Source organism: Ambystoma mexicanum, chromosome 9, assembly GCF_040938575.1.
Source record: "Ambystoma mexicanum isolate Mex_15411 chromosome 9, UKY_AmexF1_1, whole genome shotgun sequence".
NCBI lineage: Eukaryota > Metazoa > Chordata > Amphibia > Caudata > Ambystomatidae > Ambystoma > Ambystoma mexicanum.
This window is the reverse complement of record NC_090931.1, coordinates 846,390,730-846,405,008: the sequence shown is the minus strand read 5'-3', so window position 1 is coordinate 846,405,008 and position 14,279 is coordinate 846,390,730. Positions and strand designations below refer to the sequence as shown.

General features: G+C 45.8%; 1 protein-coding gene across 3 annotated transcripts in view; it reads right to left on the bottom strand.

The window, feature by feature from the left end:
* The window catches only part of LOC138488688 (uncharacterized), a 1,693,320-nt gene that overhangs the window by 1,511,780 nt on the left and 167,261 nt on the right, over positions 1–14,279 (bottom strand). For all 3 annotated transcript variants that reach the window (XM_069615913.1, XM_069615915.1, XM_069615914.1), the window contains one exon: positions 2,431–2,533. In XM_069615913.1, the coding sequence (XP_069472014.1) occupies positions 2,431–2,533 (103 nt within the window). The remainder of the gene's footprint in view (positions 1–2,430; positions 2,534–14,279) is intronic.

Here is a 14,279-nt window from a genome sequence, read left to right as displayed (position 1 = left end):
GATGGGCTGGTTATTTATTAAGGGATAATGGCCCAGGGATCTATGTTTTCATAAGATATTTCACCAAGGAACTATTCTCATCAGATATTGAACCAGTGGGCAATTTATCATGGTATATTGGCCCAGGGAGCTATGTTTTCATAAGATACTTCACCAAGGAACTATTTTCATCGGATATTGAACCAGTGGGCTATTTATTATGGGATAATAGCCCAGGGATCTGTGTTTTCATAAGATATTTCACCAAGGAACTATTTTCATCGGATATTAAACCAGTGGGCAATTTATTATGGGATAATGGCCCAGGGAGCTATGTTGTCATAAGATACTTCACCAAGGAACTATTTTCATCGGATATTGAACCAGTGGGCTATTTATTAAGGGATAATGGCCCAGGGATCTATGTTTTCATAAGATATTTCACCAAGGAACTATTTTCATCGGATATTGAACCAGTGGGCAATTTATTATGGGGTAACGGCCCAGGGAGCTATGTTTTCATAAGATATTTCACCAAGGAACTATTTTCATCGGATATTGAACCAGTGGGCAATTTATTATGGGATAATGGCCCAGGGAGCTATGTTTTCATAAGATACTTCACCAAGGAACTATTTTCATCGGATATTGAACCAGTGGGCTATTATGGGATAATAGCCCAGGGATCTGTGTTTTCATAAGATACTTCACCAAGGAACTATTTTCATCGGATATTGAACCAGTGGGCTATTTATTATGGGATAATGGCCCAGGGAGCTGTGTTTTCATAAGATATTTCACCAAGGAACTATTTTCATCGGATATTGAACCAGTGGGCAATTTATTATGGGATAATGGCCCAGGGAGCTATGTTTTCATAAGATACTTCACCAAGGAACTATTTTCATCGGATATTGAACCAGTGGGCTATTTATTATGGGATAATAGCCCAGGGATCTGTGTTTTCATAAGATATTTCACCAAGGAACTATTTTCATCGGATATTGAACCAGTGGGCTATTTATTATGGGATAATGTCCCAGCAAGCTATGTGTTCATGAGATATTCCACCAAGGACCTCTTTTGGCCTTGGATACAGTGCCCAGGGAGCTATTGTCAAGGAAGACGTACTGCAAAGGGAGCTGTGTTTTGTACCAGGAATACTACTGAGGGACTGTTTTCACAGCAGAAATGTAACACAAACTTTGAAATACAATCCACCTAAAGCTATATATAACTTGCAAACGGTGATGAACCTGGAAGTGAGAATAGGTCAAAAATAGAAAGAGTCAAGATCATAGCAAAGTGGTGCTTAAAAGTCATGTAAAAGTCTCACGTGGGCACACAAAGTCTTCTGGGCTGAGGACATGCACCTGCTTGGTAGTCGCCTGCCAGAAATCTAATGCTGATCCAGACCTTTAAAATCTGCCAATCAAAATATAGCAGACCAAACATGGTGGCAGATGCAAGGAGCACAACTATCGAAGCATTGCACTGTCTAACAGCACAAACAAGTAACACTTTATGAAAACAATTCAAAAATATTCTCTTCAAGCAAGCATACAGCACGTCTAACACAGGTGCCAGACACACGGAACACTGTCAATGACTTGATATCGTGTCGGCTACCTTTTCACCCTAACATCACCCTAACATCATATATTACTAGTATTGGTGCTATAAATAGACAGTAGATCAGACGCTGCGCAAATCGTCGTGCAACCATTGGATTCGCTTTATTTACTGTTCTGAATTCACAACCCGTAATGTTTTCCTTGAGAACGGCGAAACCATCAATATTTGATGAGGAACAAAATAAATAAATAACAGTTTGTGCCGACTGCTTGTTCGCGATCTGCACAGAAGCATTTACGTTCGGATCACCGCTTCAGAGACAGGGAATGACTCGAGCGCTTAAGATGCAATTGCATATCCCACTGGTTTGATCGTTAGTAAAGTTAAATATGAGTTTCTCCAATTATGCGTGGCTAATTCGCAGGAAAAAAAATCAACCGACAAAGAGCGGCATTTCAAGCAAAGCATTCACTGGTGCTTTCAGTAGAGCAGATGAAGCCACGTCGGAGAAGTGTATGGATACGGCCAGGGGAAATCTGCCGCAGACCTTATCTTAGCAATTATTGGTACACAATAATGCTTTACATGCACTGTCTCTTCCCTGATGGGCTGCTCTTACCCTCCCACCGCGCCCACACCCTTTCTGCTTTCATCGTCAAAGGCAGACTGGACAATCAAGACATTCAGACATTTTCTGATTGGCCAGCATCTCAGAAGAAGAAAGGTGAGGAGTTCCTTCAGATTGAGTCGCATTTCAGGCTTATCTGTGATAGGGCAGCAAGGTCGGAGTAGTCGGCCACAAGGAAGGCTTGCTTTTAAGAAACTGGCACAATAGGGCATGTTTAGAGTTGGTTACAAGACAGGGTATATCCTTACCTTGAGGGCTCTCATCAGCGTGTGCCGATCTGCCTTTATGCCCTTCTGATCCAAATGTTCGTAAGCTGAGAAGGCCAAGTTTGCCTCCCGGATTCCAGTGAAACTGGAAAAACAGAATATGAAAAAGTTTTAAAAGCTTTGATTAGCCCCCACTGGCTCATAGTCTTCAGAATCACCTGGGGATCTTTGCAATCGACCATGTGCAAACAACGCTGACATTTGTTATGGATACTAATGTTCTGAGAACAAATGTCAAAAGGTTGTTCCAAAACAAGTATGAAATTGTTGCTTTGAAAATAAGGAATCCTTACTTACTGGTACAGGTCTGCCATAGGTCAATGTTCAGGGTACCTAATAAACTCTCTTAAATTATTAATTGCCAACCTCTCAAAGTACTCTGTCCAGCATTTCAAGCTAATTAACATTCATAATAATGATTAACTGTAACACAAAGTCTATCGTGTTTAGATGTTGCGCACAGTCAGCAATGGAGCGCAATTGCTAATTATCATAATCAATAAACTAAACCAACAATTATTCAAATTAATAAAATACAGCCTATTAGATTAATTTGTAATGAGTCGTACCTAGTATACCTTTGTTTTTTCTCAATGTAATTTAACTATTCACGCATTTCCATTTTTTAGAATATTGTATTTTCATTTTCTATTTCTCTTCTCCTTGATTTCCTATTTTCATTTGACCATTATGGGGTTCCTTTTGACATTTGTATTCGTTTTTTTCCTAACTCAATGTATGTTGTTTTTGCATTTAAGTGACACAGAATTGATTTGGAATAATTGTGAATATATCAGCCTAACACCGTGAAGAAGCACAATGATGGAGAGCCATGTTGGCAAGGCATAGATTAGGCCTTCACATTGTTATTCATAAGCAGTGCATAGTTCACATATTGCCATTTGTATTGGTCAGTGTCCATTAACGTGATACTTTTGTAATACATGTTTGCTCTATATAAACTGAATATAATAATACAAATAATTTGCAAAAACTATTACATTCAATCACATGGTAGGTTTGCAGAATATTTATTATTGATTTTCAGAGATTGGTAGAAGGCCATTCGCTGTGAACAACGCTGCCTTGGTGTTTTGGTTACACCTCGCTCCTCCCTTCGATCCATCTTCCACTGATTTAGGCACAGTAGCTGCTTTATTCCCATGTTTCATATGGATTAAGGTTAGAGAGTAAACAGTGTAAGAATCATCTTACTGCAAACACTCACCATGCGCCTAAAACACATGGAAACATACCATAGGCCAGGCGATGCAATGGAGGGAACAGGGAACAATGCAGACTCCTCTGATACAAGCATAGCCTAAGAGAGGCATAGACATTGGCCACTATGTTAGTTTATACCCAATTTCTAACTAATTCCACAATTGATTTATGAATGTCCACCCTGTTGTTTTAGCACATCATTACACTGAGTCTCCAAAGTTCGCATTACAGCTTCATTTGCTTTTGAGATGCATTGTAAAGACAGAAAAGACACAGATGGATTTAATGGCCGGTTCAGGGGCATTTTATCTGTTTATTTATTAATATATATATACATGAGATACAATGCTCTTTTAATCACAAAAGAACGTACCAACAATGGGGTGAGTTTGAGGGACATTCTGACCATGTTGTGGAGGGGAGTAAATGGAACAGTCACTCGGGGCAATACATAAGTGGATATACATAGATTAAGGACAACCAACACTGGACTTTTTTAAAGCCAAGCCTGATTTGCATATGGTCTTTCGTCTTCTGTAATAGCTTTCCAGTCTGAAAAACAATGGCCTGGAGGGTTGCCTAGAGCTTTGTCCATGGTTATGATTTATTCAAAACCTTCCAGCCATCAACTTTTGGTTTTGCTTTAGTGACCCCGAGTGGGATTGTATTTGTAAGATGTGGGCCCCGAGCCTGCTGTGCCTAGAGTCCCAAGCTACTCTCACTGATTATGCCCAACAAGACCAAAACATGTCTGGGAATGCTGGTGGTCTCGTGCAGAAGGGATGCAACCTCGCATTTCGAGCTGGACTGTCTCTTTTGGGGTGGGACCAAGCCTTATTTGCATATGGTCTTTCCTCTTCTGTAATGGTGTGGCAGCTTGAAAAACAATGGTCTGGAGAGTTGCCCAGAGCTTTGTCCGTGGTTATGATTTTTCAAAATCTTCCAGCCATCAACTTTTGGGTTTGGAAAATTCATTTAAAACATATTATGCTTTAATTTATATGCACACATCCAGTTGTTGATGGAAACTATTGTTAGGCAATTACCAAATCTTTACAAAATCACTCCAGAGGATCTAGGAAGCTGAAACAGAATGCAGGTCTTAGGCAGCATAGCAACACCAATCGGATCCAAAATATCCAATGACATGGAGTGAGGGCTAACGGACTGGAGAGTAAGTGGTAATCTGGAGCTGGTGGGGAAAGCATCTGAACACAAAGGGGCTGTACAAAGGCGGATGCAGAGTGCCTCAGGCTCGTAATAATACTGCCTACTGTGTAGGATATTGCTTTAACACGCTCATGAGAATCCTTCTAAAGCATTTCGAGCCCGAGAGACACCCTGAGAAGCACGACACATTTCTCAAGCCTGAGAGGGGTGTAGAGAAGTCTTAAACCTGCCTTGCGGCTTAGAGGGGTGTTCACAGGCGTAAAAGGAGCCTAAGAGAATTCCTAAGGCACCTGAATGCAGGTGAACCTGAGAAGGACAAAGAATTCTGAAAGACTTTGAAAGGCATTGTGAAACCAGCTAGAGAATTGCAATAGTGAAAAGGGAGTAAAGAAGTGCAAGTGCAGATTCTAAGAGCGGAAGAATCCTGATAGAGCCAGGAAGAACATAGTGTTATATATAAGACACTGTCTAATAAAACAGTGACTAAAAACACTTTGAGACAAACTAGCATTTTGAGACAAAGTAACAATGTGTGCCCACTGAACTGGACGTTTCTGACTCTTCTTAACTGCTGTCTAAAGTCTAGGGTGATATTTCCTCCCCCTCTGCAAGGTCATACATGCTTTTTACAAGAGGAACCCCTTCAGTACTGTTGGGGTAGGGCTGAATGGTATTCCTATGGTATGTCCTTGGTATCCACCAACTTCACTGTTGCCAGTCTCACTAGCATATGTCAGCCTGCACCTTATCTTGTAGCTTACGGTCACCAATAAGATCGTGTTCTATTCTCCATAGGAATAAACCAACGCTTTCTGCTGCTTTAAGATATGTCCAGCTGGTCAATGAACTAGATCAAGTGTTCCTTTAGATGAGAGGCGGACAGAATGAGCAAACACATACTTTTGGCTATTTAGCCTTACCTCCAAACAAGCCCTAGCTTGTAATCTTTAGCATGCATCTTCCTACAATTCTTTGTCCCAACTCGGGGTCATCTAGACCAAAGAGTTGTCTTTTTTTATTTTAAACTTTGGGATCTCCTCTCTGTCAAGTATTTGCTGGCGTACCTTTTCACTAATGAAACTCCTTTCATGCTCAAGTGCCAAAGTGGCTTCAATCATTTCAGAATGCCCATTCACATGGATAGGGATCCATGGCTGCTCTTCTCCCATCTGTATTTCTACAATTGTTATTTTTCCTGATTTAACTCTTGAGTACTATTTGGCTTGCATTTTTCTTTATTTAGATAAAAACACAACTGTTTTCATCTTTTTCTGTTTGCCAGTTTTTCCTAGGATCCAAAGACATCTCCAAAGAATGCTTCTCTTTTTCTACTTGCATTTCATCCTGACACATGAGACAGTGACACTAGGCACACAGCCATTGTGAATATATACTTCCACGCACTTTCTGATTTAGGAATGGTGTGGTATTCTTTTACACTGTTGCTTTGGGTCATTATTTTCTTAGGTTTCAATGGCTTTTTAGCAAAGGACCACAGTACCCCATCAATGAGGGGCGATAATCTCCTCAGGCAATTTGTCCCTATGAGGAAGGGTATTTCATTAATGGGTGTGACCAACACTCCCCGTCGCATCCGATGCTTCCCTAGCTTTATGTCAACCTCAGTGATACCTTCAATAGGTATCTCTTCCCCATTTAAATTGTGCACAGGGCCTTCACTTTACCTCACCTTAACATGATTTTCTGGGGATTTCTCTTCATTGATACTTTTCACCACTTCTTCTGCCATTATTGTTGCCTGGGCACCAGTGTTAATCATTGAAAATGCATTATATTTTAATTCAATAGTGATAGGAGCACAGTACCTATCCTCAACATCTTCTAGTATGCATAAAACATGTGAATTTTTACTAATTTCAGGGCTTACTTTTCTTAGCCCTTTTTTATTTTTGCTAGGCAAATGGGCATATGAAATGACATATTGACATCCTTTTTGCCCACTTCATTTTGAATCTTTGTCTACTCTCCTGGGTTCAGAACCCATTTGGAGTGTAGCCACTGACTGCCCCACTGACTAGGTACCACTAGTGTTCACTCCCCAATTTCTCAATGTGCCTTTCCCACTGTCTACGTCCTCTCTACTTACTTCCACATTGCAACCTTTTGGCTGTGTATTTTCACAAGTGTCACATGACAGCATGTCAGTTCTTGGTGTGTAACACTTATCTGCATTGTGTACAGAGCCTGTCATTTCTGTCCCTTGGAACATTCATGGCTCAAGATACTCCTCAGGTGACTGACCTGCACCGGCCTTTTGGGCAATTGTTGCCTCTGTCTGGATATCAACAGTATTTTCATTATCAAGTAAAGATAACCTATGTGTTGATCCTAATTCTACATTTTGTGTTTCATTTTCACATTGGATATTCTTTTTAAATCTGTTTCACTGTTCCTTGGATTTTTCTTGTTCATTTTCCCTTTTTTGCTCGTCATCTTCACACACCTGAATGGTCTGGTTGAACGCCAGATTGGACCACACACCCTTTTGTGTGTGTGTTATAATTCCCTGCCTCACTTTCATTTGTTTGTTTTCTTGTTTTTAAATCGGCAAGCAATTCAGTATTTTTATTCAAAGGCCATTCGTAGGCATATGTGTTTTCATCAGGTCAGAGGTGATTAGCTAGTCACGCATTGTCGCTACATACAAGATCACTCCTATGACCTGCGGCATCTTCACTAGGCTGTTGCATTTGAACTGCACATCATTTTCCTATCTATTCAGACAACATTTTGACTTGGGCCTCTAAGCATTTAAATCTGTCCATGTCTCTGAATTCATCTTTTGTGGTCTGGGCCGGTAATTATTACATTTGCCCTGATTAGGCCTGTTCTGATATCTTTCAGGAGATTGGTTTCCATTTGTGTTACCTCTGAATTCACGTGACACAGAAGGTGGAGAACGTGGAGTGACCATCTTTTGACCATGGCCAACCTGAGGTGGGGACTGATTCTATTGGCGAGGTACATAATTCATATTTTGTCTTTCATTTGGTGGGAACTGTTCCCTATGCTGATTTCCATTTGAATCTATCTATCCACATATCTTGGTCTTTCTTGGTGGCGATATGCCATTGTGTTGGGGTCAAATCTACTCTGCGCCCCTGGTATCTGGTATGGGCTGTTGTACATTTGATTTTGATTGTTATTTAGGCCCAGCATGTTATGGCAAAATCCCACTCTGGGAGAACTACCAAGGTGTCTAGGACTAATGTAAGAACTTCTGTCACTGGGATCAATGGATTGGAACATAGGCGTTTGGGGTGATGTCCTCTGTGGAGGCACACACCTTTGATTAGGTGCCATGTCATTCTTTACCTGAGTTTGGGCTGATTCTAGCAGCATCCTTACTGACTTAAACCTCCAAAATTTCTGGTGTGGATTCCTTAGACTTTGGTGTTGTCTCTTTATTGATAGTCTCTTCTTCTTTCTGCCCAAATATCACTTCATACAGTTTGGTCACCTTTTCCATTATCCATTCTAGTGGTTTTTCTTTGTCAAATTCACTAATTAATTGGGAGACAATTTCTTTTTGCAGCCCATAAAAAGGGTGCAGTTTTAAATTCTACAGATTTAGGATTAAAGGTCACATCGAAACGTGAAAATGCTCTTTTTATGTTTTGAAAGAACTTGCGAGGAGACTCATTTTGCTGTGCATGATAGTATAAGCGGCTTTCTTGGTGTCCTGCATATACTGATAAGTGGTAGGTGAATTGGTGTCTAATCTCCTTCTGTCTGCCCATGACAAATGCTCCTGTTCATTGAGACGACAAATGATACTAGCAGATGATGCATCTAGAGTGAGGTTAAAGTACTGTCTATATTGTTCCGTAGGAATCTGTAGGGCCTTGAATATATCGTGAACCGCCTCCAAATGGTCTTCCATACAACAAACCCTCCCTTTTTGAATGGTTTAATCAAAGTCTTGACAGATTTCATGATTTATAAACGACTACACTGTTCGTTCTGGTATGTATCATTTTGTCGCTCATTCCTGTTTTCTTGTGGGCAAGAATGTGTGTGAGTATTTGCAGGTGATTCAGGCCCTAACATTGGGTTATAAGCAGGTCAGGGCAAGGGGACAGCTGCTGGTGCATTTCCTTGGCTAGGGCTCTGATTGAGTTCAGCTCCAGTGAATGTAGTACACTGTCACTTTTCCTGAGACTTGAAATTGAGTGGGTAAATCATAGAATTCAGCACAGAAGCAGCAAACGCGAGCAGCGCAGAGAGGGAGCATGTGCCAGCGTGTGCCAGCCGTGTGCGCTAAACAGCATTCTGGCGCACCGCATATTCATGCATTTCCCAATCCATTTTGAACCGTGGCGCAGTGATCATCCCGCAGTGCCAGTTACGCCCCCAAGAACGCCCCTTCCACATGGAAAAGCCATCAAAATCCTCAATACGGCGCAAAGGGCCCCGCTAACCCTGGACCAGCTTACAGGACTGCTACACTGTAATTGCGTGAAAAACTACGCGTACGCCCAAAACGTGTGAAAATGTACTCGCGCACCCCCTTGAATACGGGTACCCCACTTGCGTCAGCCAAAACAGGTGAAAATCTCCCCGCACACCCCCTTCGATACGCGTACCCCGCTCATTGCAGCCAAAGCGTGTGGAAATCAACTCGCAAACCCCCTTCAATATGCGTACTCCGCCTGCGCCAGGCAAATTGCGTGGAAAATGTCCCCACTGTGGTGTGGGCTGCCTGCGGGTCCTGGTCTGGAGTGATGGGCTGCCTGTGGGGCATGGTCAGGGTGGATGGACTACCTGTGGACATGCCCAGGGGCGATGGGCTGATTGTGGGTCATGGTCTGGGGTGATGGGCTGCCTGCAGTGCATGCCCAGGGTGGATGGGCTGCCTGCGGGTCATGGTCTGGGGTGATGGGCTGCCTGCGGGGCATGCCCAGGGTGGATGGGCTGCCTGCGGGTCATGGTCTGGGGTGATGGGCTGGCTGTGGGTCATGGTCTGGGGTGATGCACTGCCTGCAGGGCATGACCAGGGGTGTAGGGTGGTCCCCTGTGGTGTGGGCTGCTTGCGGGGCATGGTCTGGGGTGACCACAGGGGACCACCCTACACCCCTGGCCATGTCACGCAGGCAGCCCATCACCCCAGACCATGACCCGCAGCCAGCCCATCACCCCAGACCATGGCCCGCAGGCAGCCTATGTGGCACCATGCACTTGGGAGCCCTGACACTTGTTCCCCCACCCCACCCTCATTGACGGCAACCTGCCAGCAGACCCCAACTCATGTCCCCCACCCCCATTGACGGCAACCTGCCAGAAGGCCCTGACTCATGTGTCCCACTCCCATTGATGGCAACCTGCCAGCAGGCCCCGACTCATGTCCCCCACCCCAACCTCATTGACAGCAACCTGCCAGCAGGCCCCGACTCATGTCCCCCATCCCACCCCCATTGACAGCAACCTGCCAGCAGGCCCCGACTCATGTCTCCCCAAACACCACGTCATAACTATACAGACCCATGGCCCTAATGCCACCCCAAATCCCACACCCCAACCCCCAGTGCAAACACCCAACGATCCACTGCACCCACTCCCTAGTAAATTACCCATTCCATGATAGTCTGAAAAGAACCAGCATGCCCATCAACAAATGTCCTACAGAGCCACAGAGTAGCAACACATGACTGAACCAATGCTCATGGAGACATGAGCAAAATAAATCATAGTACACCACACCAATAATGTAGAATAAAGAAATGTATTAAAAATTAAACAAAATGGCAAAAAGAAAACCACACATGCAAAGTAATGAATGCAATCTGAAAAAGAAAGTAAAATCCAAGGAAAAATGAAAAACCAAGACATGAAAAAAGAAAAGTGGTCCATTGCCAAAGTCCATAGAAATTAATCCAAAAATGAAAAGCATAAAAAACCATTACTCCATGGGAAGGAAAAAAAAATAAAAAATAAAGTGTATTTATATGTCCAGAACTATTTACAATGAAAGTCTGAAGGGTCTATGATCCCAAACCAGAAGGAAACCTACCAAAAGCCCTATCTAAAATACAACTATATACAAAAAGTGGAGCAAAGTCCGTGGCCTCCAAATAATAATAAAAAACAAATGAAACCTACACCTAAATAACTATATACAAAGATGGCGGGCCAGTCCCACGGCTCGTTTAGCGATATTCTGGGCCAGGGCATCATCAAACTCCACGTCAATGTTCCAGAGGCGGGCCTGTTCCCTAGCCTCGAGATCTCTCAGGGATGCAGCCATGGAATCCATCAACTCCTTGTGAGTTTCCTCGAGGCCCTCCACCCGCCTCAAAGCCCGGTGCATGGAGTTCTCTGCCCTGACCAGCCTGAGCGGTGCCCCCTTCGCCCACCGCCTCTCCGCATCTATTTGCTGGCCCAACCGCTGCCACACGGAAGACACTCCCAGTCCGGGGTCCTCCTGCCCCTCGGCTGATGCCTGCCCACGGGGTGTTGATGGCCCCGAGCCATGATGCCTTCCATGCTGAGCCTGCTGCTGCCTCCCACGCAACTGCCTGTGCCACCACGATGGCCTCCGGGCTGATGGAATCCCCCAGCACCGCTGTGCACGTGCCCTGCCTGATGATGCCGGCACATCCTCCATCTGCTGGGGTCCAGTTGGTGGGGTGGCCACCCATGCTGGACCTCCGACTCCCGACTGTCGCAGGGATGGGAGTCCACCAGGCTGGCTGCGTTGGTTGGGGCAGTTCCACAGGGGGGCCCGGTGGCATCTGGGCCAGAAGACGGCACGGAGAACGACTGGCGTATAGTGTGCACAGAGGAGGAGAGGGCCGCAAGACTGGCCAACACATGGAGGAAACCCCCGACCATGATCCCTCCCAACTGGGCCACATTGCCACACAGCTCTTCGTGATGACATGCGTGGTCCCCCCAGGAACCACGCACATCATCACGAATGTCATGTGTGCGCAACACGACACCAATCAGGACGGACTCAATCCTTGCACCAGTAGTAACACCCCCACCAGGCCCCAAGTGCGGCTCTGAAGCGGCCTCCTCCTCCACCGTACACACCACCAACCTGGATGGCTCTGCATGTCTTCTGCCGTCGGCAGCCCCTGTGGGGGCTCACCCACCCCTTCTGCTGCAGCCGTAGTGGCGGACGCAGCACCAGTCCCCTCGCTCCCGGATGATGGAATTTCCTGGGAGGGTGACTGGGCCTTGCACCGCCGGCCGGTGGAGGCATACCTGCCGCTTTCCTCCACAGCGCCGTCTCCGCCCTCTTCTTCACTCGCTGCTGTGTAAAGGAAGACATTGAACACAAGCATCAGGGTACTGTACAATAGTCCCCTAGACAGAAACCAATAGCACATGAGTGGCACTGTCAAACGTCACTTCCATCATATCCCTACACAACACATGGGTCAGTGCAGGCAACCCACATGCAGGAACAGGCATGGCACATGCAACAGACATTTGCATCCATGTCCAAGGCACTGTAGAAACATCCAATGGTGGCCTGAAACTCACATGCATCATGGGACATGCTGATCACATGCACACACATCACTGCAGGGTCATGCATCTGGCCCTGTATACCCCCAGACACAGTGGATACAAGGATGACTAGGCTGTGTCAGTGAATCAACACATCGTCAAGGACATGTGTCATGCATCCATGGCGTTGACCAGTCACTCACACACTTCTCAGAGACACGGACATGTACACCATGCATGTCCATGACAGCAGCACCCATCTCTCACACCCCAAACATGTCCAAGTACAGACACAGGCATGCATACATGTGTGCATTCTGCATGCTGCTCCACATGATGTATTGTACCACATATACCATCCATGTGGCTCATGCCTGACTGGGCTCACATGCAGTACCATCATGTCCTTGCACACACACATCCATACATGACCCATGTCACACATACAGCCAAGTAGCTAACTACCAGCACACTGCAACATGCACTGTTTAAAACGGGAATGCATGGACACTTACTGCGCAAATGCGCTCCAGGACCCTCATCTGCTGTGTTGTAAGGTGGACCCGGCTCCCCACTGCATCCGCTGTGTCGAAGAGGCGCCGGGCTTTCTTGAAGGTCCTGGACTTGTAGTCCTCCTAGCGCTTCTGGACGTGTTTGATGTCACGGGGTGCCACCCCCTCCACATTGATGGCACCCACTATGTCCTTCCAGATCCTCTTCCGTCATTCCTTGTCAGCGCGCGATGGTGTGAAGAGGGCATCGTAATGCCCCAGGACTTGCTCCACCAGTATGCCAACTTCATTAGCACTGAAGCTGGCAGCCCTCTGCCTCCTTGCTGGGGGGTTGCCACTGGTTCTGGATGGTGTTGTGTCGGACATAGAAAACCCTGAGGCAGGTGTGGATGGGCATCTGGGTCCTGGGGCTGTGCTGTGGAGCGATGGGATACCAGTCAGGAATCTTCTGTTCCAGCAGGGGTGGTAACAGCCACTGGACCCCTGCAGATGGTTGATGTGCAGGCAACAAATGGCAGGACACTGTTGACAGCAGGCAGGCAGCAGCAGATGGCTTGTAGGTGGTGGCTCGAGGCTGTGAAGGGCAGGAAAATGGCCTTCTGGGTAGGAGCCTGGTCTTCCGTGTGTTGTCACGTGGCCAGCTTGATACGGAGGGATTTGGCATGTGAAAAAACAGCACGTCAGCGTGTAATTTGAGGAAAGGCTGTTAGAGCGTAAGCCTGTAAGTGAAGTGACGCGCGCAGGCGTTTCCCTCGGCACAGGTGCATAGTGAATCCTCACGTGCAAAAACAGCACGTTCGAGTGTCACTGCATGTAATTGGAGGAAAGGCCCTTAGCACGTTAGCGTGTAAGTGACGTGGCATGCATGGGGGTTTCTGTGGGCAGGGTTTAAAGGTCCGCTAGGATACCATTTTCTTGTACGTGCTTTTTGTGGAGAGCGAGCGGGTGATTCTTGTACTTCTTGTCAGTTCACACGCGACTACTTCACAACAGTTGCAGTGAGTACTCCTTGTTTACTCAGACAGCGTTCAATTCTTCTTTTGGCAGGGGTGTTGTCTACGCACGTCTTCTTTTTCCAGGCAGACAGTGAGTCGCGCACATATTTTTCCATTGTGGTTGCCCCTGTGTGTCGCATACCCATTCAGAGGTCCTTGTAGCCTGCGTTTAACACGCGTACGCTTTTTTTGTGTTTCTGGGTGCCAGAGCATACTGCAGGTCCTTAATTCCATGCATGTGGGCTACCGAGGGTTGCATGCATGTTAAATTTTGTTTTCAGGGTGCCTGAGCATTGCGTGACCCGTCATCTTCCCTCAGGGGTCACAGACAGCCTTGCTAGAGCACAGGGGTACGTATTCCATCTAGTACCCTGCCCCCTTCACCCCAATTGCCCAGGAAAATTGTTTCTGCACCTCCCATTCGCACAAGAACATCAATGCCATGGTTGGG